Source organism: Ursus maritimus, unplaced genomic scaffold (assembly GCF_017311325.1).
Source record: "Ursus maritimus isolate PB19 unplaced genomic scaffold, ASM1731132v1 scaffold_17, whole genome shotgun sequence".
NCBI classification, from domain to species: domain Eukaryota; kingdom Metazoa; phylum Chordata; class Mammalia; order Carnivora; family Ursidae; genus Ursus; species Ursus maritimus.
In genome coordinates, this window is record NW_024424119.1 from 60,515,825 (window position 1) to 60,543,754 (window position 27,930).

The 27,930-nt window shown below is 51.0% G+C and overlaps 1 protein-coding gene and 1 long non-coding RNA gene across 5 annotated transcripts in view; one reads left to right on the top strand and one right to left on the bottom strand.

Annotated features, from left to right (window-relative positions):
* The window catches only part of CACNA1B (calcium voltage-gated channel subunit alpha1 B), a 196,642-nt gene that overhangs the window by 163,416 nt on the left and 5,296 nt on the right, over positions 1 to 27,930 (top strand). For both annotated transcript variants that reach the window (XM_040632311.1, XM_040632313.1), the window contains exons 37-46: positions 832 to 923; positions 3,158 to 3,302; positions 8,883 to 9,010; positions 14,787 to 14,883; positions 17,915 to 18,023; positions 24,007 to 24,114; positions 24,614 to 24,726; positions 25,689 to 25,816; positions 27,198 to 27,333; positions 27,501 to 27,617. In XM_040632311.1, coding sequence (XP_040488245.1) covers positions 832 to 923; positions 3,158 to 3,302; positions 8,883 to 9,010; positions 14,787 to 14,883; positions 17,915 to 18,023; positions 24,007 to 24,114; positions 24,614 to 24,726; positions 25,689 to 25,816; positions 27,198 to 27,333; positions 27,501 to 27,617 — 1,173 coding nt within the window. The remainder of the gene's footprint in view (positions 1 to 831; positions 924 to 3,157; positions 3,303 to 8,882; positions 9,011 to 14,786; positions 14,884 to 17,914; positions 18,024 to 24,006; positions 24,115 to 24,613; positions 24,727 to 25,688; positions 25,817 to 27,197; positions 27,334 to 27,500; positions 27,618 to 27,930) is intronic.
* LOC121103138 lies at positions 10,509 to 14,773 on the bottom strand. Of its 3 annotated transcripts, none has more exons than XR_005835307.1 (5): positions 14,208 to 14,773; positions 13,539 to 13,688; positions 12,982 to 13,217; positions 11,989 to 12,664; positions 10,509 to 11,439 (listed from the first exon to the last, which is right to left on the bottom strand). It is a non-coding gene; the product is annotated as an uncharacterized LOC121103138 (long non-coding RNA). The 3 variants fall into 3 exon arrangements; XR_005835308.1 differs by having other exon boundaries at positions 12,982 to 13,262; XR_005835309.1 differs by having other exon boundaries at positions 13,539 to 13,814.

Here is a 27,930-nt window from a genome sequence, read left to right on the forward strand (position 1 = left end):
GGAAAACCATTTGAAAGACACAAAACGGTGTTCCAGTTTTAAGTCTTTGGCATCTGGCCGCTTTTCAGCAGTGGGGTGGGAGACAGATCCAAACATTAAATTGTAGTGGGGAAGCCATTGTCTTAAAGGTTAGCTGAAAACTGATTTTGAACTCTATTTCAGGGATTGAAAAGGTTCTCTTACTTTAAAATTTGCTGAGATCCGATGTTATTTAAAGCAAATATATATTTTTTGCCTGCTTTGCTTCGTGGATGTATAAGACCGTAAGGGTCCCTGAACTTTGATTTTGGTGAATATGTGATAGTTCATAAATTTTTCAGCCAGATTTCAGATTTTAAGCCACGTACAGTTACTGACTTGTTTGCACTCCTAACCCTAAAAAGAAATCAATCAAACGGATAAAAAGCCCATCGTGGTATTTGCACAGAAATTTAAAAAGAAACTTTCAAGTTGATCTCATAGCTATTACCAATATAATTACTGCTTCAGAGTCACTGATGACAGAATGAACTTTCAAATGCTTCCTGTCGTATGTATAGCACAGCCCGTGGAAACTCAGCTACGGGTCCCGTTTGTACTAGGCATGCAGGCTTGCACCTGTGGGCATGCCGAGCAGGGTGGGGCATGACGTGGTTGGCGCTGGAGAGGTTTACTCTGCCCTGGGAATGCACAGATACTGCCGCAACTACTGGCCCCTCCAGCACCTGCCGCAGTGGTGGTGGCTAAGGGTCCTGTGCCTTGTGTGTCCTCACGTGCACACACCCACTTCTGCCTGGCCACAGCTCCTGAGGACCCAACAGCATCAGCCTGCAGCCTTCTTTCTCATTTCAGGTTTTTGGAAATATCGCCCTGGATGATGACACCAGCATCAACCGGCACAACAACTTCCGGACGTTTTTACAGGCTTTGATGCTCTTGTTCAGGTGTGTTGTTTTGGCTCAGAGGTTCCTTCGTTCAGGAGGAACAGGGTGTGTGCTGACCCAGAGGGCCACCCCCCTCTGACCCCGGGCTCGTGCTAGCTTCCCCTCAGTGGGCCCTCCCAGCTTCTTCTCCCCTCTTTCTGCTCTCCTTCCCTAAGGGCTCCTGGGCTGAGGGACAGATGGAAGGGAAACCCCTGAGGGAGGTCAACCTGAGAGCCCCAGGTGAGGCTGGCCTTGACCACCTCAGCTCTGATCCCCGGTGGCGTCCAAAAGGCCTCTAGTGAGGGTGCAGCCAAAGGTCTGGGAGGACAGGTGTTCGGCAGGGCCTTTTACAGTGTGCTGGCCATCAGCTCCCATCTGCTCACCTGGTTGACTTCAGGGGTCTGTGGGCTCAGGGGGAAGCAGGGCAATGGGAACTGCTGTGGACACCGAGTGTGCTGCTCAGTGACCCAAGGAGCTCACCTGGCCAGACCCGCTGGGGTGAGTGTGCCTCCACCTGCCCCCACGGCTCACGGGACTGCAATTCCCTGGGCTCGAGGCTCCAAGTCAAGCCCCAGAGTGGCTTGCTTCTGGCTCAGACGCCTGCCTGTGAAGGTGAGCTCGAGGGGGCTCAGTGCCAGCTGCTGCTCTGAGACGTGGCGTGCTCTCTGCAGACTGGGGGCTGTTGACCACCCTGGTTTGGGGGCAGAGGGGAGAGGGGTGAATGTCTCACTGCCTCCAGAGTCTCCTTCACTAAGGCAAGCCCACCACCATGACCTTAGGAGGGAAGAAAGGCGCTCTTTGTAGGGACTTGTGGAGGAGGGGTGCTGACGTAAGACCCTGCCTGGGGCTCCTTCTTCAGGGCCCCACATGCGTGTTTATTTATGCAAATGCATCAGGCTGCTTGTAAGGCCTGTGCTGGGGGTTGCCCAACACAGTTAATCTCAGGCAGATGCATTCCAGGGCCCGTGGAAGTTCTTCCTTCTATGCAGGGAGATCAGACCAATCTGCTTTGCTAAGCTTCCTGGAGAGTTGTCTGACTCTTGTTTTTTTAATCAGATGGACAAGTATCGTTAGGCTACACTTTCTCTGAATGACATCATTTCTCTGGACTTTAGCTATTATGTTCATTTCATCTCTTCATTTAGTAATGTCCTGCCTCGTGCTATAAGAGTTGAGGCAGGCCTATGAATCCTGCTAGTTTTAAGTCTTTGTTCTCGAAGATCTCTTTTCCTTCCTGATCTCTGTGTCACGTGTGAGCACCAGTATTAGTCAGGCCTGGCACAGGACAGCTGCCCTGCAAGAAGAGCCCCCTACTCCGAGCCACTGTTAATGGGGAGTGGGCTCAGCTTGTGCGCAGAGCTGGCCAGCCACACAGGCGCACCAAGTGGGGGAGGACCCAGGCCTCTGGTCTGCCTGCAAGTCTAGTGCACAGCTGGCTCTCGTGCTGTCCGCATACCCAGGGACAAAAGTCCATGAGGAAGGGTCCTCCACTCAGGGTGGCCACTCAGGGTGCTGGGGTTGTTCTTGGGAAACAGCAGACGCTGGTGTGGCTGGAGTGGACTGAGCAGAGACCTGGGAAAGAGCAGGCCGCAAGTGGCACAAAGCTGTGGGCAGTTGTGTGAAGTTTGGCTTTTGCAAGGAGTGAGGGGTCATTGAGAGGAGGAGTGACCTGATCTCACCTGTGTTTAGTGGACCCACTCAGCTATTGGGTGCGTTAGGAAGATATTGCAGCCGCTCGGGGGAGATGATTGTTGCTTAGCCCAGGGTGTTGAGAAGCGGAAAGAGTCTAGCTGTGTTTTGAAGGTAGGTGAGCTGATGAATAGGGTGTGGTGAGAAGGAATGGGGCCAGGGATGCCTGCAACATGTTTGGCCTAAGAAACTGGAGGGATGGAGTCACCATTTCTTGAAGCAAGGAAGGCCGGAATGGCACATGCCGCGGTGGAGGCAGGAAGGGCTGTGTTGGCTTTGAGGTGCCAGAGGTCCATGAAGGGGTGCTCACCATGGTCCTGACTTTTGGTGCAGAGCCTTATTTTCAGTAACTAGTTCTTTCCGAGTTAATGATCAGTTTGAAACCCTAATGCCAGAGGATTCTTTTCAAGAAGTAGGTATCTCTTACCCAGACCTCACACCTGAGTGGGTTCTCTGCGGGAGGGATCCCAGAGAGGGTGTGCACTTGAGCCAGCTCTTCTGAGATTCCTCCTCAGGCTGGTCCGGGCCTTCCTTTGTGGCCCTCATGGCTCTTCCCTTCCTCTCAGGAGTGCCACTGGGGAGGCCTGGCACGAGATCATGCTGTCTTGTCTCAGCAACCAAGCCTGCGACGAGCACGCCAATGCCAGTGAGTGTGGGAGCGACTTCGCCTACTTTTACTTCGTCTCCTTCATCTTCCTTTGCTCCTTTCTGGTAAGTCCTGGTCATTGTGCCCATGTGTCCACCTGTCTCAGTCCATCCCCGGTCTCCCTACATCTCTCACTGATCCCTGATACTGATTCATGTCACATTGCAAGCTGATTCTGTGTCGATGGTCCTGTTTCCTCGGAGATGATGACCTCTAAAAGGACCCACTCAGTAATGAGCTCCTGTGAGACTTGCCTTTCCTTCTCAGAAAGGGTTTTAAATTTCCATGGGACAGCTGTCCTTTGGTCTTTAGCCTCTGCCATGGTGATGAGATACAAAGAAGCAGCACTCCAGCTGGCGTGCCTGGGGTGGACGAGCCTCAGGAAACTGGTGGTTGGGGAAGTCAGTGGACTAAGTCCTAGGAGCGTGGATTTTATCCCAAGTCAGCAGACGCCTCTGGGAAACTTTAAGCAGGAGCGTGACACAATCTGGTTGACATTTTAAAACCTTGCTCTGGCTTCTGGTCAGGAGAGGCTGAAGAGCGGTCGGGGCGATGATTGGAGGTGCCAGTGCCTAGGGAAGGGCGGGGATGAAGAGAGTTGAGCTACGTTTTAAAGGCAAAGCCAACATGACTGATGATTAAACACGGACATGAGAGAAAAAGAGAGCGAAAGCTGCACCTGCTGTTTGCTGGGGTGCTGGAGAAACAAGCCCTCATCACTGCCAGTGGGAATGTGAAATGGTGCAGCAGCTGTGGAAGACAGTATGGTGGTTCCTCAATAAATTAAAAATAGAATTACAGTATGATCCAGCAAATCCACTTCTGGGCATATGCCAGAATTGAAGGCAGGGACTTGAATAAATATTTGTACACCTACGTTCATAGCAGCATTATTCACGACGGCCAGAAGATAAAAGCAACCAAAGTGCCCATCAACAAGGGATTGGTACACAAAATGTGGCGTGAACATGTAAGGGAGTATCATTCAGCCTTAAAAGGAGAGGCATTTCTGACCCACGCTACGATATGAATGAACCGTGCAGTCATTATGCTAAGTGAAATAGACCAGTGACAACAGGAAAACTAACTGTATGGTCTCACCTCTCTGAGGCCCCTAGAGTAGTGAAGTTCATAGACACAGAGAGCAGGGTGGTGGGCGCCAGGGCCTGGGGGAGGTGGTGGGAGTTCGTGTGTAATGGGGGCAGGGTTTCAGTTGTGGGAGAGCGAAGGGTTCTGGAGTTGGAGGGTGGGCTTGATTCCACAGCGGCGTCCGTGTGCGTGATGCTGCTGAACGGTGCACTTACAAGTGGCTAAGTTGTAAGCTTTGTGCTTTGTATATTTCCCTGCAATTTAGAAAATGGTACTAAAAAAGAACTAACACAAATCCTATTCAAACTCTTTCCGTTTTTTAAAAGGGGGGAGGGGAAGAGGGAGAGAAAGAAAATCTCAAGCAGACTCCATGCTGGTTGCAGAGCCACATGGGGCTCGATCTCGTGACCCCAAGATCATGACCTGAGCTGAAATCAAGACTCGAACGCTTCAATGACTGAGCCACCCGAGCGTCCCCTATTCAAACTCTTTCAAAAAGTAGAAGAAGAGGGAACACCTAACACGCCCTGTGACGCTGCCATTACCCTAATACTACAGGCAGGCAAAGACGCCACAGAAAAAGAAAACTACAGACTGATGTCCCTGATAAATATACAGTAAAAACCCTGAACAAGATACTAACAAACTAATCCCAACAACACATTAAAAGGGTTATATGCCATGATCCAATGGAGTTTATCCCAGGAGTGCAAGAATGCATTTTCAACATTCAGAAGTTAACCAGTGTGATGAGGAAAAAAACCCACATGATTATCTCAATAGATGCAGAAAAGCATTTGACAAAATTCAACACCCTTTCATGACAAAAACACTTAGCAAACTCGGAATAGGAGGGAACTTCCGTAACATGGTGAAGGGCATTTATGAAAAACCTACAGTTGACATTATACTCAGTGGTAAAAGACTACAAACTTTCCCCCCAGATATCAGGAACCAGACGAAGATGCCCACTTTTTTTTATTTTTTTAATCACTTCTGCTCAACGTTGTATTGGAAGTCCTAGTTAGAGCAGTGAGGCAAGAAAATAAATAAAGAGCATCCAGACTGGAAAGGAAGAAGTAAGGCTCTCTCTGTTTGCAGATGGTATTCCTCCCTATGTAGAACGTCCTGAAGAAGACACGCACATACACACACTACGAAAACTAATAAATGAGTTAATCAAAGTGTCAGGGAACAAAATCAACACACAAAAATCAGTTATGTTTCTATGCACCAGCAGTAAACACCCTGAAAAGGAAATTAAGGAAAGAATTCTATTTCCAGCAGCATCGAAAGGGATAAATACCTAGGAACAGATAAGTACCCATGGAGATGAAAACTTGTACAGTGAAAACTGTAAAATATTGCTAAGATAAGTTAGAGAAGACCTAATGAAATGGAAAGATGTGCATGTCCATGGATCAGAAGACTTAATATTGGTAATGTGGGAATGTCCCCACAAAGTGAACTCCAGATTCAGTATGACCCCTGTCAGCTCCAGTGGCCTTTCTACAGGAATGGAAAAGCTGACCCTCAAATTCCTATGGAATGGCAAGGAGCCCCAAATAACAGCAACAACAACAACAAAATCTTACAGATTAAAGACCAAGTGAGAGAACTCACATTTCCCTATTTCAAAATTTACTGTAAAAGTACCACGAGTCAAAACAATGTGGCCGAAGAGACACTTTTCCGGAGAAGACATTCAGATGAGCAACAGGTACGTGAAAAGGTGCTCAGCATCACTCATTGTCAGGGAAACGCAAATCAAAACCACAGACCTGTCACCCCACACATTTAGAATGGCCTGTTGCGAAGAAGACAAGACATAGCAAGTGTTGGCGAAGATGTGGAGCAAAGGGAAACCCTGTGCACTGTCAGTAGGAACGTAAATTGGTGCAGTCACTATGGAAACCAGTATAGATGTTCCTCAAAAAATTAAAAATGGAGCTAGAATATGATCCAGCAATCCCACTTCTGCATATACATCCAAATGAAATGAAAACAGGATATCGAAGAGAGATATTCGTGCTCATGTTCAGCGTGGCATTACTCACGAGAGCCGAGATACGGAGCCGACCCAAGTGTCCGTCGACAGGTGACTAGATAAGGAAGATGTGGTGTGTGTGTGTGAGTATACACACACACACACACACACACACACACACACACATCTGTATTTTTCAGCCATGGGAAAGAAGGAAATCCTTCTGTCATATGTGACAACATGGATGGATCTTGAGGGCATTATGCTAGGTGAAAAAGGCCAGACAGAAAAAGACAAACACTACATGTATAACTTACATGTGGAATTTTCTTTTAGAAGTCGAACCATAGAAACAAGAGTAGAAGAGTTATTGCCATGGACTAGACAGTTAGGGAAATAGGGAGAAGTTGGTAAAAGGGCACACACTTTTAGCTATAATATGAATGAAGTCTGAGGATGTAAAGTAAAACATGGTGACCATAGTTGATAACATTGTATTGTATAATTCAGACTTTCTAAGAGGGTAGAATGTAAATGTTCTACCAAAAAAAATGTGATGGATGTGTTAATTTTAACTAGATGGTAGGAATGCTTTCACAATGTGTATGTATGTATATACACCACAATATGACACTTTAAGTATCTTATAATTATGTCAGTTATGTATACCTTAATAAGGCTGATGCAGGGGTAATGTGGTATTGGCATAAGGATAGACCAATGGAGTGGGATGGAGATTCCAGAAACAAATCCATATCATCTATGGACAATTGATTTTTGACAAGGGCGCCAAAACTGTTCAGTATGGAAAGAATAGTTTCTTTAGGACATGGTGAAGAGATGACTGGATGTCCACATGCAAAAAACATAAAGATGACCCCTGCTTCACCCCATATACAAAAGTGAACCCAGAATTGATGAAAGAGCTAAATATTAAGAACTAACACTACAAAACTCTTAGAAGAAAGCATAGGGGGCAGACCTTCACGATCTTGGATTTGTCAAAGGGTTCTTAGATTCGACACCAAAATCACAAGCAACAAAAGAAAAAAATAGATTAGACTCCTCAAAATTAAACCCTTTTGTGTGTCAAAGGGGATTATAAAAAATGTGAAAATACAGGGCACCTGGGTGGCTCGGTCATTAAGCGTCTGCCTTTGGCTCGGGGTGTGATCTCAGAGTCCTGGGATCGAGCCCCGCATTGGGCTCCCTGCTCCACTGGGAGCCTGCTTCTTTGTCTCCCACTCCCCCTGCTTGTGTTCTCTCTCTCGCTGGCTGTCTCTCTGTCAGATAAATAAATAAATAAAATCTTTAAAAAAATAAAATAAAAAATGTGAAAATACAATCTACGGAATGGGAGAAAATATTTACTAACCACATATTTTATAAGGAGATAATATCCAAAACACATAAAGAACTCTTAGAACTGAACTACAAAAGACAACCGTATAAGAAATGGGCAAAGAATCAGAACAGACATTTTTGCCAAGAAGATATACAAAGCGGCCAATAAGCACATGAAGATATTCATCATCTTTGGGCCTTAAGGAAACTCAAAACCACACATTTGCTTCACAATCAGTAGGATGGCTGTAGCAATAATAATTTTTTTCAATGGCAAATAACCAGCATTGGCAAGGATGTAGAGAAATAGTAACTCTTGCACATTGTGGTAGGAATGTTAAATGCAGCAACTTCTGTGGAAAACAGTTCAGCCCAAAGGTGGAAACAACCCACATGTCCATCAATGGACCATCAACGGATGAGTAGATAAACACACTGGTGTATACCCACCGTGGAATATTATTCGGCCTTGAAAAGCAATGAAGTTCTGACACATGCTACAAATGAATGGATGAGCCTCGAAGAATCACGCTGAGTGAAAGAAGCCTGTATCATACGACTCCTTCTATATGGAGCACCCCAAACACACAAGCCTGTCGATGAGATTGCTAGGGAATGGGAGGGGGGGAGTAAGCGAGTGACTACTTGTGGAACAAGGCATTCTCTGGGGTGATAAAGGATTTTTGAAACTAGATAGGTGGTTGTGTAATATTGGGAATATACTAAAGCCCCTGAATTGCACACTTCAAAATGATTAAATGTGTGTTATGTGAATTTCAGCTTAATTTTAAAAAAAGAAGCTGAGGTTTTGGCCTCTAGAGTCCAAACTACTAACTCCAAAGTCACTGCTTTCCTTGAAGGCTACCTAGGAGGGAAGAGGATGGTGATGGGAGGTCGGCAGGAGGGGTCGTAGACATGAATTAGGGTAGGGCAGCAGACGCAGGGAGTGGAAGGGGCTCGGGTTAGTTTGCGGGACCCAGACCCAGGGGTAGGAGGCTGCTACAGCTGGGGGTGGGTGGTGGTATAGTGGAGGCCCGGAGGCTGTGGGGGAACAGGGCTGGACGGGCTCTGGCTGAGTTAGAGTGGCCTCTGCTGCCGGGACCACAGGCAGTGGTCTGTGTCAAATGCTGCTATTAATTCACAGACTTTGACTGGAGGGGAAGGGCTAGGGTAGAGAGCAGCCTGAGGTCTCTCTATGTCACCCCTTCTCCTTCCTGTCCTGCAGATGTTGAACCTCTTTGTGGCCGTGATCATGGACAATTTTGAGTACCTTACACGGGACTCTTCCATCCTAGGGCCTCACCACCTGGACGAGTTCATCCGGGTCTGGGCTGAGTACGACCCGGCCGCGTGGTGAGTGGCCCCCGTGCTCCGTGGTCCTCAGGGTGGTCCATGCCATGGATCTTGGGACAGGGCTGGGTGGTATCAGACCTGTGTCACACGAGGCATCCCCCTCAGGTTTTGGTGGGGCCCACATAGGGTGGTGCTGGGTCCCCCTAGGTGGTACGTTCCTTCTCATGCCCACGGTGCTCTTACACAGCTGCCTGGGCTGAGAAATGCTCTGTGAGACCCCCAGTCCAGCACTGAAGAGGCTCCAGGGGAGTCTGTGAGGCTCAGGGCTCTTGCCAAATGGTAGTCTACTGTCTCCTCACAGGTCTGTCACATGAGGGGCATGGAGGGCTCAAGGGAGAGGGTGTAGACACAGGAGGAAGGCCTTCCCTTGGGGCCTCACCATCCTCATGAAGCTTGGAGGCCTTTGTGGCAGAAATGACAATCTTCCCGCCGGTTGGCTCAGGCCTCTCCCTCTCTGCCCTCTCCCTTGGGAACAGGAGCCAACATGCACCTCTGTGTCCCCAGCCCAGGCTGCAAATAGCAGGCGCTTGGTGAACTTTTACCGAAATTAAAGGAGCTACCAGGAAGGGTCTAGTACGTTGAAGACCCTTTGGTCATGGTGGGAAAGGTTTACTGTGTTGCATTAAGTGAGACAGAGCAAGTGTGTCATGAGGGGACTGCCTTGGGTTAGAAGGTTGTTCCCTGATCCATGGGAGAGTCCTGCACACCCAGGACATACTCATCCTCGGGGCTAGCAAAGCAGCATGGACTCACCATCTGCCCATTTGTCTGTTCCTTCATCACTCGCTCCTTCTCTTGCTTATTCATTCATTCACTCTCTCAAGCGAATACTTGAGTAGTTATTCAGGGCATGCTCTCTGCAAGGCCAGCACAGGACATGGAGGGGCCAAGAGACCCGGCTGCTGGGGAAGGCACAGGCCTGCTCACGGCCTCGCTCACGGTGAGCACTCAGCAGACACGAACGTGAATGAACAGTGCGTCAGTAGGCGGGTGGGCACCCATCCCTTCCCATGCTCGAAGGGAATGAACAGACTGTGGGGATGACGTGTAGCCACTTCCCACCTCCTCTCTCCGAGGCTCCCTAGCCTGCCCACGTCCCCCTCGCACAGCTCCGTGTTTGGTCGCCCCTTGTGCGGTGGAGGCCTGGAGGAGCTGGTCACTACCCTCACGGTGAGGACCCTACCGCCAGTAGAGTGCCTGAGGGTTCTACCTGTTTTCCCCTAAATGTAAGCTCAGCAAGGGGACTGCTCCAGAGTTCTGGGACCCCGAGCCCCTGAAGGCCTGAGAGCTTGGCTGGGCTCCCTCACCCTCCTCTCCTGCAGCCTTCCTGGAGCCCCTATCCCATCGTGTGAGGATCCGGAAGATGCTGTGTGAGACCCTTCCCAGGCTGGGCAAGCCCTGAAACCGCCGGCAGCACCAGCATCCCTAGGGCATTTCCATGCCTGTAGTGTCTCTGGGTGTTTTCTGTTGTAGTGAAAATTTTACAGTTTTCACACAGTGCAGAACAAGCATGGGTGTTATTTATGTTTCATGGTGTAGGTGACCGTTTTTGTGGCCTTGGGGAGTCCTGTCATTTTGCTGATGCATCAGCACATCGGCCCTGCGGTGCCCAGTCTCATTGTGGCATCCACAGGCTCAGGGGGTAGGCGTGGGTTCTCTGGTCAGGAGGGCCCAGTCAGGTCAGAGGGCGGGAGAGACTCCAAGTGAGGCAGGGTTGAGGCTCATTCCAGGAGGGTCCTCTGGACTGTGGTCTCAAGAGATGCTGCTGCTTCTGGGCACAGTGATTCTAGAGGTTGTGTTGCAGGGAAACGGAGATACCGTATGGGGTGTGACTTGGAGATATGTCCGTATGTGCAGGACGAAAGCAGGTCAGTGCAGGCCTGTGAGAGGGGAGGGCTTCCCCCGAATCTTGATAAACGGTAGACCCAGGATTTCCTCTAGTCCAGCCACAGGTGGAGCAGAATTAGGACATATAGGAAACGGACTTGGGCCAGACTGTGGCTTTGTGGTGGTGCACAGGGGGTCAGACTGTTTCCCAAATCCAGAGTTCTGAAAATTGGGCCTCTGGAAGGCAGAGGCCGTTGGGAGTGTGGTGAAGAATGTGCTAAGGCAGAGTGGACGGCATATATGAGGGTCATCCCAGAGGTGGCATCTGCAAAATAGCACACAGGACCATGGTCCAAAAGTAGCACAGGTGTGACCCACAGCTCACAGTCAGACTTGCTGCTCCCACATGTGGCCTGGGCTGAAAACACAGCTTGCCTCCAGATGGAAGGGGATGGGGGAAGGCCCAGCAGATGAGGAGACGGAATCCTGGGCACGGGACCAAGGGTGCTTTGAGCCCTTCCTAGCCTCCGTGGCAGATGCAAGGGTGTGGTCCTCTTTATATCCCAGGTGGCCACTCTGCTGTCTCCTCTTTCTTGGAGAGACTTAAAAAACAACGAAACTTTGTGAAATTTCCCAGGCTTTCATATGTGTGTGTGTACGTGTGTGTTTGCACCTGTGTGGCTATGTGAGTGTGTGCACGTGTATACATGCGTGCATATGTGTGCGTGTTGTGTGTACAGGTCTGTGTACACATGTGGCATGTGTATATGCATGTGTGCGGCAGACATACACGTGTGCATGTGTGCACATGCACATGGTTTGCGTGTACACGTACGAGCATGCCCGCGTGTGATTGTGCAAACGTATGAGTGCAGTGCATGTTTGAGTGCACATGTGTGTGCTTGTGTGCACATGTGTGTGAGTGCACGTGTGCATGGGTGTACAGGGGTGTTGTGCTTGTGTGTGTACAAGTGTGTGAATGCACGTGTGCGTGGGTATATATGTGCACATGTGTGCGCGCACACACGCATGCCGTGAGGAGATGAAGGCATGGGGTTGTTGCTTTCTGGTGCCACCTTCTCCCATCTTCCCTGTTGTTGCCTCACTTTCTGGTGAAGTGTAGAGACTCGAAAGGAGAATCACAATCACACCTGTGAGCGATGTGTCTACTCATCTTTGTGTTCATCCATCTGCCCAGTCAACATTCCTGAGCATCCGCGTGTGCTGGGGACCGGGGGTGTGTAGGTGAAGCAAGCACGTGCTCTCAGGACGCTGAGTCCAGCAGGACTGTGGGAGAACAGAGGAGCCGTAGTGTGAGCCCGGGGGTGTTTGAGGAGGGAGAGACCCCATCTGGCTGGTGAATCAGAGGAGGTGGGATTTGAGCCAAGCTTAAGAGGGCAGGACGGATTGAGCTCTAGAGAAGGGGGTGGGGCGAGGGCTGAGGGGAAGGGGGTCTGATTGTGTCTGTTGGAGAAGAGAACGCATTGCAAAGGGGCTGGAGGGCAGCTTGGACAGGTTGAGAAGGTCTTGAAATTTGGGATAAACAAGTAGCTTTGACTTTGTTTTATAGACCGCGAGGACAGGTTTTAAATTGGAGTGACAGGGTTGTGCCCCCACTTTCCATCTGGTGCCATCTGAGGGATTCGATGGTGGAAGAGAGAAGATGAGGCTGTGAATTGGGTTGGGTGATTCTTGGGGACGGGGGCTTCGTCATGCTTCCAGACCCTTGGTGATGATCCTTTGGGTCCAGTGAGGTTAGCAAGCACCTTCATTGAGGCCATAGTGGGCCTTCCTCTTTCTTCCCTCTTTTCCAGAAGTAATTTATAGCTGATTGGACAGGAAAGAGAAACGTCGTTGTTGGCCAGGGTGCCTACCCTGGGACAAGGGGGTGCTTAGCTGGACCAGCAGATTCCAGGAGATTTGGGGGGTAGGGGCAGTCAGGAGAGCCAGGCATGGGGTTTCAGACACTCAGGGAGCACGAGTAGGGACTACCAGAGAGGGTGCGTGAACAGGGCCCGGGGAGAGATGGACCCATGGTTTCAGTGTGTGCACAGTGGGGGCTTGGGACAGGGGCCAGCTCTTGTTCTGGAATGTGTGTCTCCTGCCTGCCTCAGGCTCTGGACATTGTCTTGGGATTGTCATACCTCCTGGGGCTTTCCGAGCCCCAGGATTCCCCGCAGGGAGCTGCCTGTCCAGCCGCCGGGCTCCTCTTCCTGTCGCAGGCTGGGTGGGCGGGCGGGACGGGCTCCTCGTGCCTTGGTTGCCATAACCTGTGACGTTTCCTTTCCAGTTGCCGGATTCATTATAAGGATTTGTACAGTTTGTTGCGTTGTATTGCGCCACCCGTTGGCTTAGGGAAGAACTGCCCTCGTAGGTTGGCCTACAAGGTTTGCAACTTCAGAGCCTCCATCCAACATACTCTTCCCTGCCCGAAATGCAAACACAGCACACACTCCCTGCCTGGTTTGGGAATGACGACACCTCACCTCTCTTTCCTCCTGTCCTGCCCTGCCCCGCACTCCAACCTCCTGGACGCTTTGGTCCCCATCTGATCTCCCGACCCCTCCAGCTAGCTGGGGAGAGGCAGCCTTCTGAGGCAGTGCACACGAAGCTTTCTGGCTGGGCCTTGAGGGCAGGGGTCGGCTGCTGGGTGGGAGCGGGGGCCAGGCCCGGCCTGTGCCCAAGGAAGCAGCTGTCTTACCTGGCTTTGTCTCCAGGCTCTCGAGGGTGGGCCAATGGTCAGACGGGCTGGAGGCCAAGGGCCCCAGAGGAGGCGAGCATGGGCACAAGCAACCAGGAGCAGCTGCCCCTCCCAGTCTGAAGAGCCCAACAACCAAAGGGTTTCTGGTCCCTGAGGGAGGCGAGGACAGAGGCAGTGGAGGCCCAAAGACAGGCCCTCCTGTGTCACCTCTGGATCAATCCACTCAGCCAAGGCTGGGAACCCTGGGAGGAGGGCCAGGCCCTGGGGCAGATGTGCCTGTCAGGAAAAAGCTGTCCCTTTTCTCTCCTGGGTGGCCTGAACCCGACTGTGTCTCTGGGACCCCAAGCGGGTCCCATAGGCAGGTGTCCCCAGGGGTGGAGGTGAGGCTGCAGGCCTGGTGGCCTGTCTATCTTGGGAAGACACAGTCATCGGCCCCCAGACACCTCCCTGGATCTGGAGCCTTGTCCCGTATGTTGGACCCAGCCCTGTCCGCGTGCTGTCAGGAGGGTGCAAGAGTGGCTCCAAGCCACATCCCACCCCAGCTGCCCACCACACCCCCACCCCCCTCCACCCACCCTGCAGTCTGCCATTTCCTGCCCAGCCCTGACTCCCAGCAGCAGCCCTGCCCTGGGCGGCCTCGGGCGTCTCTGGGCTTGGAGCAGGACTCACCCGTCAAGTTTGTCTCTAGAGCCTCGGGGCTCCTTGCAGAACAGCGTGGGCTCCCGCTCTAGTTTTCTGGCTTGTTTTAGATTTTTTTCTCCACTTTTTTAGCCTCTAGGCTAACTTGGAAGCAAATTGAGCAATAAGGAAAGCTGATGTTTCTGCCGTGGTTCTCAGGCCGGCCTCATCGGTCATGTGATTCTGTCCGCCAGCTCTCCCGGCATGGTGAAACAGCTCTTTTCTGATTTGGCATTATCTGTGGTTTCTAAAAGTGTAAAATCAGAAGTTGACAACCCAAAGCCGCCCCGATGCAGCCCTTCCTCATCCCTCCATGTTCATTAGCTCAGATGTCACCCCTGCCCGCTGCCCTGCGTGGGGCTGGAGTGTGGAGGTGAGGCTGGGAGGGGCAAGGAGGGGATCGAGTCAAGCAGAAAAGTCCCTCATTTTACGTATTTTGACTTTTGGCATGTAATCTGACGCTGGTTAACTGGATCTGTTTTCTTGTCTGCTTCCTCCCCCCGCCCCCATCCTGCCGCACCCCTTCCTGTGGACCCACCCTGCCTCTGCCTCTCTGGGCCGGGTCTCCAGTGGGCGCATCAGTTACAATGACATGTTTGAGATGCTGAAACACATGTCCCCACCCCTGGGGCTGGGGAAGAAATGCCCTGCTCGAGTTGCCTACAAGGTAGACCCCCGACCCTGCACCCTGAGGCTGGCTGTGCTGGGGCTGGTCTCCCATCTCCTCTCGGGGCTTGTCCGTCTGTCTGTCTGCCGCTCTGCTGTCTCACTGTTTGTTCATTTTCTCTGCTCCAACCATGTCCTCTACTTTCCCAGACAGAGGGACACAGATACCATGATGGTGTCTCTGCACCGGCCCCTTGTTCCCGCAGGTCTGCCCCCTCTGAGAGCCCCTGAGAGGCTCAGGAAGACGGAGCCAGAGCCCTCCACCTGCCTTTTTTCCTTTCCTTCTGTATCGTGGAAACCAGGGGACAGACCACCTTTTTAACAGAAGCTGTTTTTGTTCTGGGCTCAGGACCACACTCAGCTTCTCTGTCCCATAAGCGCCTGAGCGAGGAGTTACCCAGCCCTTCGGGTCTGACCCTGGGGTAATAGGGGCCTGCAGGGCTTCTGGCGCTTCTGAGGAACCCACTCCCAGCTCCGCACATGCAGAATTTCCCCAGGTCTGGGCTGCTGTCAGCCTGGGGAGGAAGCATCTCCAGGGCTTTGTAAGTTCCACAGTGGGAAGGAGGCACTGTGGCATTAAGAAGGAAAGGGTGCCAGGGAGAGGCGTCCTGCTGTCATTCCTGGGGCTTCAGAGGGCTGCTGCAGGGTAAGGACAGCCTCAGGGGCCCGGGTGGTCCCATGCCCCCTCCCTCCATTGCTGAGGAGCCCGGGAGGCTGAGCTGCAAGGAGGGGGTAAACTGAGGGACATCTCCAGGCCTCCCTCCTTGGGGGGCGAGCAGGTCACATGGCCCAGTCCCAAGCCTGCTCCCACCTGCCCACGTGCCCTCAGTCACCCCCCCCCCCCGCTTTGGTGTATAGGCACCTTCCATTCCTCCAGCACCCCCCCACTCGCGGCTCTGCACCGAGAGCTCTCCTGCAGCTCCCATTGCTCCCAGAAAACAGAGCCAGCCTGAGTCCTGTGGCTCAACCAGCACGTGTCTGGAGCCTCTCTACCACTGCCCTCTCTCTGAGCGAGCTTCCCAGCAGAGCTTTCATCTCTCTGGTTCTGTCCACGCTGTCTGTCTCTGTGCTCGAGATCTGGGCCTGTCTCTGTCACCTGGCTCAGCACAGCCTTTGGAAGCTAAGTGGCTCCTTCGAGCCATCGGCAGATGCCTCTGCTGTCTTCCTCAGCCCTCCCCTGCCTGGCATGCATGTCGCGCCTGCCTGGAGGCCTGCATGCAAGGCTGTAGCTGCGTTCCCAAGACGGAGAGTTCTGTCCACACTGATACCTGGGGCCAGGCTGGGCATGCAGGGCCCTGATGGGCTAGGCTTTAGGGCCCCTCCCCAGCTGTGCTGGCCAGTTCCAAGGTTCTGGTCATGAACAGACCAGGGGAGGCCTCAGGGTGGGTAGGAGTGGATGGGTTTGGGGAGCTGGGGAGGGTCCAGGACATGCGCAGAGTGCTGTGACCAGGAGGGTCTAGGCCTAGGGTAGAGATAACTCTCTGTTTACCCTGGCCTTATCCTTCTGCTGCTTCCTGAGATCCCGGCCTTTCTAGGGCCTGGACAGGCAGAGGAGAGCCTCTGGTAAAGGTGCCCTGGACAGAGCTCTCTTCTCTTGGAAATCACCTGCTTGTTCCTCCTTCACGCTGGTGCCTGACTCCCTGACTTCCCTGGAGAGGAATCCCTATGCCTCTCCTACTGCCATCGGTGCTGGTCCACAGGGACACTGTGCTCTGGAAAGCCGATTTTCCTGGTGTGCATCACACAGGTGATGTGTGAGGTCCTGGGACCACGATTCGATGTGCCAGGTGGGGCTTTGCCAGCATTCAGGGGGGCAGAGTCAGGGCTCATGTCTCTAGCCACCCAATCTCTATTAGGCTGAGGATTGGATTTAGGGCCAAGACACTGGGGGCAGGGCTGGGGGCCCTCCCCAGAGGGGAAGAGAAGCTGCTGTGTCATAGGATGCGGGCTTGGCAGAGGACAGGCAGACCCCAGGGAGGGGCCCTGTGTCCCCATCTCTAGCTCTGTCTCGTGGTAGAGGACAAGAGACTGCTGGGAGAAGACAGGTGGGTCACGGTACCCCTAGGGCTCCACCTGGCCAGCTAGGTGACCTCCCATGCTGAGGCCATTCCAGACACACCAGGGTACTTTTCTTCCTGGACAGCACATAAGTTCTCAGAGCCTGGGGCTCTGGGCAGCTACTGGGTATACCCGGAGGTCTGTGGTACAGACACACGTCTGTTTCCTGCTGTTCTGTCCTTGAAAAACAAGGTGAGGAAAGGGGCTCTTCACCTGATGGGAAAGCAGGGAGTAAAGGAGCAGGGCACTGCCCCCAGTCTGGTTCGGAGTACTTTTACTCCTGTGCAATGGCTCTGAGCCTTACCCTACCAGCATTCACGGTGGCCCTGTGCGGTCCTGTCTGTTCTGGGTCCTTCTAACTGGAGGGTGCCGGCTGCCTTTTCTAGGCCCCCTGGCTGGGTGGTGAGAGACAGAAGCCTTCCTGGGGTGCAGGGATGCCTCACTGGGAGTGAGAGCTCAGAGCTGTGCTCTTGGCTAGCCCGCCCCTTGTCCAGTGCTCCAGGCTGCCGGTGGAGAAGAGACACTGGGCAGAGCTGTAAGGACGGGGATCTTCCCTCTTCTCTGTGGGCCATCTCAGGGTGCCCCAGCCTCAGTTCTGCAGCCCAGACCCCTCCCTCTTCAGCCTAGGCCACATGCCCCTTATTCCAGCCTTGGGCAGGAGTCCTTCTGGCTAAGCATGTGCCTGTTCTTTCAGAGGGCTCCAGGCTTCTGGCTTGGTGCTATGCTACAGTCTGTACCTGGACTTCTCTTTTTCTACAGCTAGGAGAAGCCTCAGCTCCCATGAGGGTGGGGGTCCAAGGGTGAGTATGAATGCTGGCAAAACTCTCAGCCACCCAACTTTGCTTGGGCCTGGGCACCTGCAGAAGCCACCCCCAGGAGGCGAAGCCCAGCCTCTAGGGGCCTCGAGCACCTTGTAGTCCTGTGGTGGAGGGACCTTGGTAGGCCTGGCCCTGACCTGCTCCCCTTGTCCCTAGCGCCTGGTTCGCATGAACATGCCCATCTCCAATGAGGACATGACTGTCCACTTCACGTCCACGCTGATGGCCCTCATTCGGACTGCACTGGAGATCAAGCTGGCTCCAGGTGAGCAAGGCAGCATCTGGGGAGGGCACCAAGCCAGGGCCGGGCAGTCTCACTCCAGAGCCACCCCGAGGTGGGTGTGCAGGGAGGGGAGGTGAGGAGGCCTGTCTGGATGGGACCAAGGACAGCTGCCCATGGTGCCTCTGTTGGGCACGGACCTTATCCCCTGAGAACTGCCCTGCCTGCGAGCATTGTAACGATCCCATGTTCATGTGAGGGAGCTGAGGTACAGTGAGGTTAAATGACCTGTCCAGATTACCCAGAACTAGAGCGTGTGGTGGCAGAACATAGGTTCACATGAGCTAGCAACTTTCCAGGGTGGAGAGTCTGTGTGCCTTCTGTCCACTCCCCGTAGTGAGCCCAATCCCTGTCAGGTCCTCTCCCGAGCTAACTGACAGGACTGCGTAGCCTGTGCCAAATCTAAGAGAGAACAACCCTCCAGGGTGTCCTTTCCACCTTCACCCTCCCATGATGACTGCTTTACCTTCAGAGAGAAACTAAAGCCACCAGAGGGGATCTGCACTCTCCCTGCCCCCACACCACCCTCCTGGCTGCACTCATGCCCTTGAGTTCAGCCATTTCATTCCTCGTGGATGAGTCAAGGCCAGTCCCGTACCCCAACCGCCCTCGCACTCTAGGTCTCGTTCTCATCATCTACCCAAAGATGTCACGCCAGAAATTTGGCACCCTCCTTCTTACCCTGTCATTTTTTCCCTCCCTATTGGATTCTTTGTATCAACATAAAACACGCTATGATCTCTCCCATCTTTAAAAGGTTTTCTTCTCCCTCCCTTGGCTTCCCTACGTTTATTCTTCCCTTCTTCACGACCAGCCCCTTGAGAGACTGGTCTGTATTGTCTGTCTGGTCTGTCTTGTTTGGGCCGCAGTTGGGCTTCCACTGCCATGCTGCTGGAGCCGCTCTCGCTACGCTGTTCAGTGATGTCCATGTGCTCGGTCCTTATCTTACCTATCTGTAGCTCAGCCTTTCCTCGGCTGTCCCCTCCTTCTTTTTGACTCCCTTTGATGTTCCTTATTCTGTTTTCTCATGTCTCCCACCCTCTGAATGTCGCTGTGCCCCTCAGACTGTTCTCTTTGTCATCTTTGTCATTCCACCTATTCTGATGGCTCTAAATACTGGGGATTCCAACTTGGTGTTTTTAGTGCAGGCCTCCTCCCGAACCCCAGACCTGCAGTCTCATGTGAGGAGCTTAATGAGAAAAGTTATCTACCATCTCCACTTGGAGGCCCAATAAGCACGCCAAAGTTCCCTTGGCCCAACTTGACCACCGCGTGTTCCCCGTGGTCTTTCCTGTCTCCATCAGTGGAAACTCTGTTCTTCCAGTTCGGCACTCAAGCCAAAACCTTTGGAGTCATTCTCACCTCCTCTTTTTTTTTTTTTTTAATCCTTGCCCCAGTTTTAATCATATCTGATTTCTCGTCGTATCTTCTGACTCTACCTTCAAAACATACCAGAATATGATCACTTCTTTGCCCTCTCCCACTGCCAGCTCCTGGTCCAAGCCACTCTCTCTTGGGTCTTGACTAGATTTTTACAGTAGCTTCCAACTGGTCTGCCTCTGTTCTCATCTGCCTTCAAGGTAACAACCAGAATGATCATGTTAAAAACGAAACCAATAAAATTAATAAACCTCTGGCTAGACCAATCAAGAAAAAAAGAGATAAAAATAACCAATAAAAGGAAGGAAAGAGAGAACACCACTACAGGTCCTGCTGCCATTAAATGGACAACAAGGAAATTTTATGAATAACTTTCAATAATTTCAACAACTTAAATGAAATGGAAAAATTCCTTGATGCTAGCTATCAAGCTCATTCAAGAATGGGTAACCTGAGTGGGTTAAAAAAAAGGAAGCGATAATCTGAGTAGCACTATATTTATTAAATGAATTAAATTATAGTTAAAAGCCTTCCAACAAAGAAAATCCCCGGCCCAGTTAGCTCCATAGGTGAAGCCTACCAAACATTTAAGGAGGAAATAATACCAGTTCTATATAAACTCTTCCAGAAAACAGAAAAGAGATATTTCTCAGCTTACTGTATGATGCTAACATTACTGTGATACCAAGATGAGACAAAAACATTATAAGAAAAGAAAATTACAGATCAATATCCCTCATGACTATAGGCACAAAAATATTCAACATGACTTTCTCAGACTAAATCTGGCTATATATATCTATTTGCTTGATGACAAAAGTAGGGTTTATCCCAGGAATGCACGTTGAGTTCTAGTTTAAAAATCAATCAATATAATTTAATAGATCAAAGGAGTAAAACTATATGATCATCTCAATAGATGCGGAAAAAGCATTTCACAAAAATTAAGTATCAATTCATGATTTTTAAAATTTTGCATAGAGTAGAAACTAAAGGAAGCCCTTTCAATCCGATCAAGGATATCTATGAAAAACCTTTAGCAAATGACACACTTAACAAAGAAATGCTGACTCCTTTTCCCCTAAGATCAAGGACAAAGGAGGGATGTCTACTGTCACCATACTTGTTCAACATCATACTTTAGGTCCTAGCCATTGTAATAAGTTAAGAAAAGTAATAGGAAGCATACCAATTGGAAAGGAAGAAATAAAACTGCCTGTTTTCACAACTGACATGATTATCTATGGAGAAAATCGGAAAGACTCTAAGAAAAAGTGAATAAAATTGAGGCATCTACAAGCCAAGGAAAGCCAAGGATGGCTGGGAGCCACCAACACCTAGAAACGGGCTAGGGAGAACTCCTCACTTGAGCATTGGGAGGGGGCACAGTCATGCTCACACCTTGATTTTGAGCTTCTGGAGTCCAGAACTGAGATAATAAATTTCTATTGTTATAAGCCGTTAAAAAAAAGTTACTAAAACAATACACAAGTATAGCATGGTTGCAGGATACAAGGTCAACATGCAAGGAGCAAATGTATTTCTATATATTAGCAATGAGCAATTGAAATGGGAAAAATTTCCATTAAAATTGCACCAAAAACATGAAATACTTCTGTGTTGCTGGATAACTCTAAAAAGTATATATGTGAGATTTGTACGTTGCAAATTTCAAAACATTGACTGAAAGAATCAAAGAAGACCTAAATAAATCAAGCACTGGATCATCTTCATGCATGGGAAGATTCCATATCGTCATGATGTCAGTTCTTCCCACATTGATCAATAGAAAAAATGTTCACTCAATAAAAATCTCAACAGGTTTCTAGGTAGAAATATACAAATGGATTCTAAAAGGTATGTAGAAAAACAAAAGAACTTGAGTAACAAACAATTTTGAAAAAAGAACAGAGTTAGAAAACTTACTCCACCTGAGTCAAAGACTTTCTATAAAGCATGTCAATTGAGGCCTGTTGTGTTGGTGACAGGACAGAGACTTGGGTCAGTGGAACACAATAGAGACTCACACTTACATTGCCAGTGGATTTTTGATGAATTTGTAAAGGCGATTAATGGAGAAAAGGTAATTTTTTCAACAAATGGTACTAGAAAAATTTAGACAACTGTATGCCCCCCCCACCCCCCGCCCCCGCCAAAAGGGAAAAATCTTGACATTTAGTGTCTTAGTCTGCTTGGGCTGCCATAACAAAGTACCTTAACTGAGTGGCTTAAACACAGACATTTATTTCTCACAGTCTAGAGGCTGAAAGTCCAAATCAAGGTGCCAGGAAGGTCAGTTTCATTCCTGGGCCTGTTCTCCTGGTTTGTAGGTGGTCACCTTCTCACTGTGTGCTCATATGGTCTTTCCTTGAGTGCATGCAGAGAGTGAACAAATGGTGTCTCTTCTCATAAGGACACTAACTCTATGGGTCAGGGCCCCACCCTTCTGACCTCATTTCACCAAATAACATCCTTCTCGGGCTTATACAGTCACTCAGACTTCAACACGTGAACAGGGGCAGTTCACAACGCAGTCCACAGTGAGGGTTCAGACTTCAACACGTGAACAGGGGCAGTTCACAACGCAGTCCACAGTGAGGGTTCAGACTTCAACACGTGAACAGGGGCAGTTCACAACGCAGTCCACAGTGAGGGTTCAGACTTCAACACGTGAACAGGGGCAGTTCACGCAGTTCTGACCTCATTTCACCAAATAACATCCTTCTCGGGCTTATACAGTCACTCAGACTTCAACACGTGAACAGGGGCAGTTCACAGCGCAGTCCACAGCACGTACGTTTTACCTCCTACAAAAATTAACTTGAAATTGATCACAGACATAAATGTAAAATGTGAAATTATAAAGCCTCTAGAAGGAAACACAGGAGAGAAATTTTGGCAATTTTGAGTTTGGCAAAGATTTTTTAAGACACAGAAAGCATGAGCCATAAAAGAAAAATTGATAAATTGAACTTTATCAACATTAAAAACTTTTGCTCTTCAAAAAGACATTTAAGAAAATGAAAAGACAAGCTAAAGCATTGGTGAAAATATTTTTGAAACATATATCTGATATAGGATCAGTTTCCAGGATAGATAAATGTCTCTCACAGCTCAATAATAAGATAATAACCTAATAAAAATGGGCAAAGGATTTGAACAGACATGTCACCAAAATATATATATGGAAGGCAAACACCTACACAGATGCTCAACGTCATTGATCATTAGAGAAATCCAAAGTGAAGCCACAAGAAGATAACACTACATGGTTATTAATATGGCTAAAATACTTTTTCAAATGACAATATTAAGTCCTGGTGAGAATGTGTAACATGGAATTCTTGCGATCCTAGTCTGGCAGTTTCTGACTGTATTGCCCGGCCGTCCTACTCCTAAGTGGGAAGAAAAGAAAACACCCATCTGCACAAAAGCATATATGCGAACGTTCATAGCTTTATTTCATAAGCAACTCAAAATGTAAGCAGCTCAAATGTTCACAGCTGCTGAATGGATAAAGAAGTTGTGGTCTAGCCATACAATAACATAGTATCCAGCAACCAAAAGAAACAGACTACCACTACCTTCAGCAACACGGATGTATCTGAAATGCTCCATGCTGAGTGCAGAAGTCACACTCAAAAGCCAATACACCCTATGATGTCATTTGTGTGGCATTCTGAGAAGGCAAAACAAACCGAGACAGGAAGCACACCAGGGATGGGATGGGAGAAGGCCAAGGGGTCAGCTACAAAGGTTCACAGAGGGACTTCGGCAGTGGTACCTTGCACCGTGTCTCAGTTGTGGGGGTGGATACGTGGCTTTATGCATTTACCAAAGTTCGTAGAATGGGATAACTGAGAAGGGTGAATTTCACCATATGTACATTATACCATAGTAAACCTGATGCTTCAAAAAGATAAATCAGAGCAATGTATCCCGCTGCTTAGCACCCTCTGCTGCTTCCCATCTCAGCATCTGCTCCCTGCTATCCCCCCACCCCCATCGCCTGCTCAGTGAGCCTTGCCTTCCTGGCTCATTATGTGACACACCAAGACCTTTGCACTCCCCTGGTCCCTTTCTGCCTTTAGGGTCTTACACACACGCCACCTTGTGGTGAGACCTTTCCTGACTACCCTGTCCAAAATTGCAGCCTCCTGATATTTCTCATCCCTACCCACTTGGTTTTTTTGCACCCAACACACTAGATTTTTAACTTACTGCCACTTTATTGTTGATTTCAAGCCACATCGTGCCACAAAGGTAGCCCCTTTGCTTTTGTTCCATCACCTAGGACGGTACCAGGTGTTCCCTTGATGGTTTTGAACGGGTGGATGAACGGCTGGACTGCCACCATATCCCTTCTCCACTCCCAGGGCATGCACACATGCCTCTGTCTCTAGGCAGGTTCCCATCAGGGTGCTCTGACAGCCACTTTGGCCGCGCTTCTTCCTGCTCCGCCTTTTCTCCTAGCGCTGTCCTTGCCCCATTTCCCCCCACACCACATCTCTCCCTGCCTGGTCCCGCAAGGGGGCTGTGAGACTGCTCCTAACATCTCTCTTCCCCTCCACACCTTGTCCCGCCCCAGCTGGCACGAAGCAGCATCAGTGTGATGCAGAGTTGAGGAAGGAGATTTCCTCTGTGTGGGCCAATCTGCCCCAGAAGACGCTGGACTTACTGGTGCCACCCCATAAACGTAAGTGAGATCAAGAAATTCCCCTTGTTCACCCCCCTTTTGTGTCCCACCCGGAGGCAGAGCCAGGAGGCCTGGGCCAGGGTGATCTTGTCAATAGCCTAGACTTAGTTTCCACCTGTAGGGAAAATGGTCTTACCAGTGGGTACATAGGGACTGTGGGAGGGCATTACCTGGGCTTTATTCTGTTGACCACAGTCAGGTTATACTTAAAAAAATCCAGAGAACAGCAGGGAAACTCCTACAGTTAGAGATGAGGTGATTAAAGACTAAACCCCACATCCACTTCACTGGGGGGAGAGGGAGGGCCTTGTGGAAAGTCAGTGTATCTGCTGGGGGCACGCACTCAGTGTCCAAAGATGCCATGTGGGGGCCGCGCAACTTTGGCCAAGCCCTGTGCCCTTTCCTGAGCGTGTCCCAGAGTCCTCGTGGTAGGGGCTGTTCCCATGCCCCACCCTGCCTTCCTCCTCCACACCCCATCCTCTGTTTTCTCTCCCTCCAGCCGATGAGATGACAGTGGGAAAAGTATATGCAGCTCTGATGATATTTGACTTCTACAAGCAGAACAAGACCACCAGAGACCAGATTCACCAGGCCACAGGAGGCCTGTCCCAGGTACTGGGTTCCAGGATTGCCAGGAAGTAAACCTCAGGCTCTGGCACCCATCAGTTGTTGGACGTCAGGGGGAACCCGTACCCTTCCTGGAGATTGCACAGCAGGAGAAGGAAGATGAGAGGTTCTGACTGTGGGCCTCACCTCCCCGGCCTCAAAGTCAGAAACTCCATGCAGCCTGTATGCTTTCCAATGGCTGGTCTCTTGCTGGTACTGGGGGGCCCTGACCTGGAGAGCTAGTGTTCCAGGGCGGTAGACAAGGAGCCGAGAACATGTTCCCTGGAGATACCACTTTTTTAAGTGGTAGAAGAAAGACGTTTGAAGAATACTTGAGGAGGTTGTTTGGGGAGATGTGAGGAGAAACTGATTACCATGCACATGGGCAGGGACCAGAGAGATTCAAACTGATGGGTCCACTCCTGACTCTGACTGCGCTAGTTTGGGGCCCCATCTTCCTGATTCATCCTTCAAAGATAACAACTTTCCCACACAGCCGAAGCCTCAGTGACCAATATGTAGACTTTGTCTAGAAGGTTGCTTGGTGTTCAGAGCTTACCGGGTCATTCACCCATCTTGGGATGGGAAGTATCTGGTGCACAACCCCCCCACCCCCCACCGTTCCCCTGTCTGTTGCAGTCACCCATCCATGCCCCCACCCCCACCCCTGAGCCTTGAAATCTCCTCAGAATTCTGCTTAATCTGGGGTTCATGCAGCCTCTACCCATCAATCCAAGTCGATGGTGAGATGAAATCTTTTTACATTTGTAACTGGATGCTGTCCCCAGATTTTGTAGGTAGGGAAACCGAGGCTCCAAGAAGTGAAATGACTTTCCCGATGTCACTCACAGGCCAGGTTGGGAGTAAGCCCCTGGCTACCTCATACGTAGGGCTGGGGTCAGGGCAGCTTTCTGGCACACCTATCTCTGCCCTTAGAGCTCTTCGTCTTCTCTGCGCCCCTTCCACAGATGGGCCCTGTGTCCCTGTTCCACCCCCTGAAGGCCACACTGGAGCAGACACAGCCGGCTGTGCTCCGAGGAGCCCGGGTTTTCCTTCGGCAGAAGAGCTCGGCATCCCTCAGCAATGGTGGGGCAGTGTGAGTACCTGGCCAGGGTGCGTGGTGCAAGGAGGAGGCAGTTCTCCTGGTTTCTCCACCTCCCAGAGGGGCTCCCTGCAGGCAGTGCTGCAGGGACAGGGAGCCCTCGGATCCCATCACCACTTTGGGAGACTGGCTCCACTGTCCACCCCATGCCCACCTCCACCCAAATGGTTCCCCGGGGGTGCTGCCTGAAAGCTAGTCCAGGTCGGCTGCTGGAGCCATCTGTGGTGGTGGATTCTAAAGCTAATTCCTGAAACGTTACGCAGGTGCCTCTGACGGCACTGAGGTCGACGGATTTAGACAGCCGATGATTCCCGCTGTCACCTCCCGTTGTGCGTGCGCATTGCCCTTTCCGGTGAGGGGCCTCTGCCTCTGCTTCCTCACTGACCATTGAGAAAAATATTTGTTTCCACCTCAATCCCCACCCCATTCTGTTGACGGCCTGTATGTGTCTAGTCTTCCTAACTCCTCTAAGACATTTTTCCTCTCAGATCTCCACTCTGGTAGTGATTTCTGAAGCAACTGTATTTTGTAGACAAATTGGTAACATCCTTCTTACCTATCCCCTCACTCTTGCCACAGTGATTCTTGGTAAGAACCACCCAGCACCGAGTGTTGTGATGTAACGGTCCCCTGTCTAGTGCCGCGTGTTGCTCACTGAGGAGTGGTAGCGGACAGGCTCCTCTCAGCCACCCTCCTCAGGGCCAGCAGCATTCCCATGTCTCCTAGCACCCCACTGGCTAAAGCAAATCATTGGCTGAGCCCAAAGAGGGGGGCCTGTGCTCTGCGTCATCCAGCAAGGGCTGAGGTGCGGGGCCTGATACCAGACTGGGCACAGCATGCATGCTTTTAGGGCTCCGATTTCCTCCTCATCTGTACATGTTTGGATGTTCTTTTCTGAAGCCCGGTTGTGGGTCTTGGGCTGTTAATTGGGTAGGTTTTGCCTAGTGATAAACTTCCCATAACTTAGTGGTCAGGGTTTGCCGTGCACCAGCGTAGACAGGATGTCCATACTATGAGTTATGCACCCTGGACACCTGTGGGCTTGTCCTTGCCAAGAACCATCCCTGCTCCCACTACACATGGGAGGCCCTGTGTAGGGCTGAGGAGCCTGCTGAATGTCCCCAGACCGGGAAGCGGTGGGCCCAGACCTCCCTCAGACTCATCTGCGGAGGACCCCTCTGACCATCCGCTCTGAGCCCTGGCACTGGGTCCACATTCCTTGCAGGCCCATGAGTGGCCTCATGCCTCTGGGCTGCTTCTAACCCAAGCAGAAGGGGCCTGTGTAGGTTCCTGGCAGGTTGGAGCCGGGTCCTTGATGGGCATTCAATGACCCACAGGCCTCTGAGCCAATAGGACAATCCTCTCTTCTCTGCAGACAAACCCAAGAGAGTGGCATCAAGGAGTCTGTTTCCTGGGGCACTCAGAGGACCCAGGAGGTACCCTATGAGGCAAGGACACCCCTGGAGCGTGGCCACTCTACGGAGATCCCAGTGGTGCAGTCAGGAAAACCGGTGAGGGCTCCCAGGGCTGGGGAGTCAGGCTGGGGATGGGGGATGAGATAGGGATGGGAGTGAGACAGGGATGGTGGGAGATGGCAGGAATGTGGGGGGGAGCCCAGGATGGGGGAGAAGGTGAGTGGAGTGGGGGCTGGTGTGACTGCGGCCTGCTATATGCCCAGGCTGTGGATGTCCAGATGCAGAGCATGGCCCTGAGAGGTCCTGACGGGGAGCCCCAACCTGGACTGGAGAGCCAAGGACGAGCGGCCTCCATGCCCCGCCTGGCTGCAGAGACTCAGGTGGGTGGTCTGGGAGGGTCAGGGTTGTGGGAGGGTGGGGAGTGGGGAGTGAGGAGACCTGGCTTGGGGAGGCCTTGTGTCTTATGTGAAGGCTTCCCACCTGCAGTGTATCTTGGACACTGTCAGCCCTGTGGGGAGCTCCCAGAATGCCATGATGGTCTCAAGAGGTGCAGCCAGAGTCCTCTGAGCCTGCCAAGAGTCTCCACCACCCACCTGTGCTGGGCCTCCCACTGGGGTACTGGGGCTTCCATCTCCCAGCCCAGCGTCCCTCACCCAGCCTTTCCCTCTCTCTAGGACACACCTCCCCCACCCC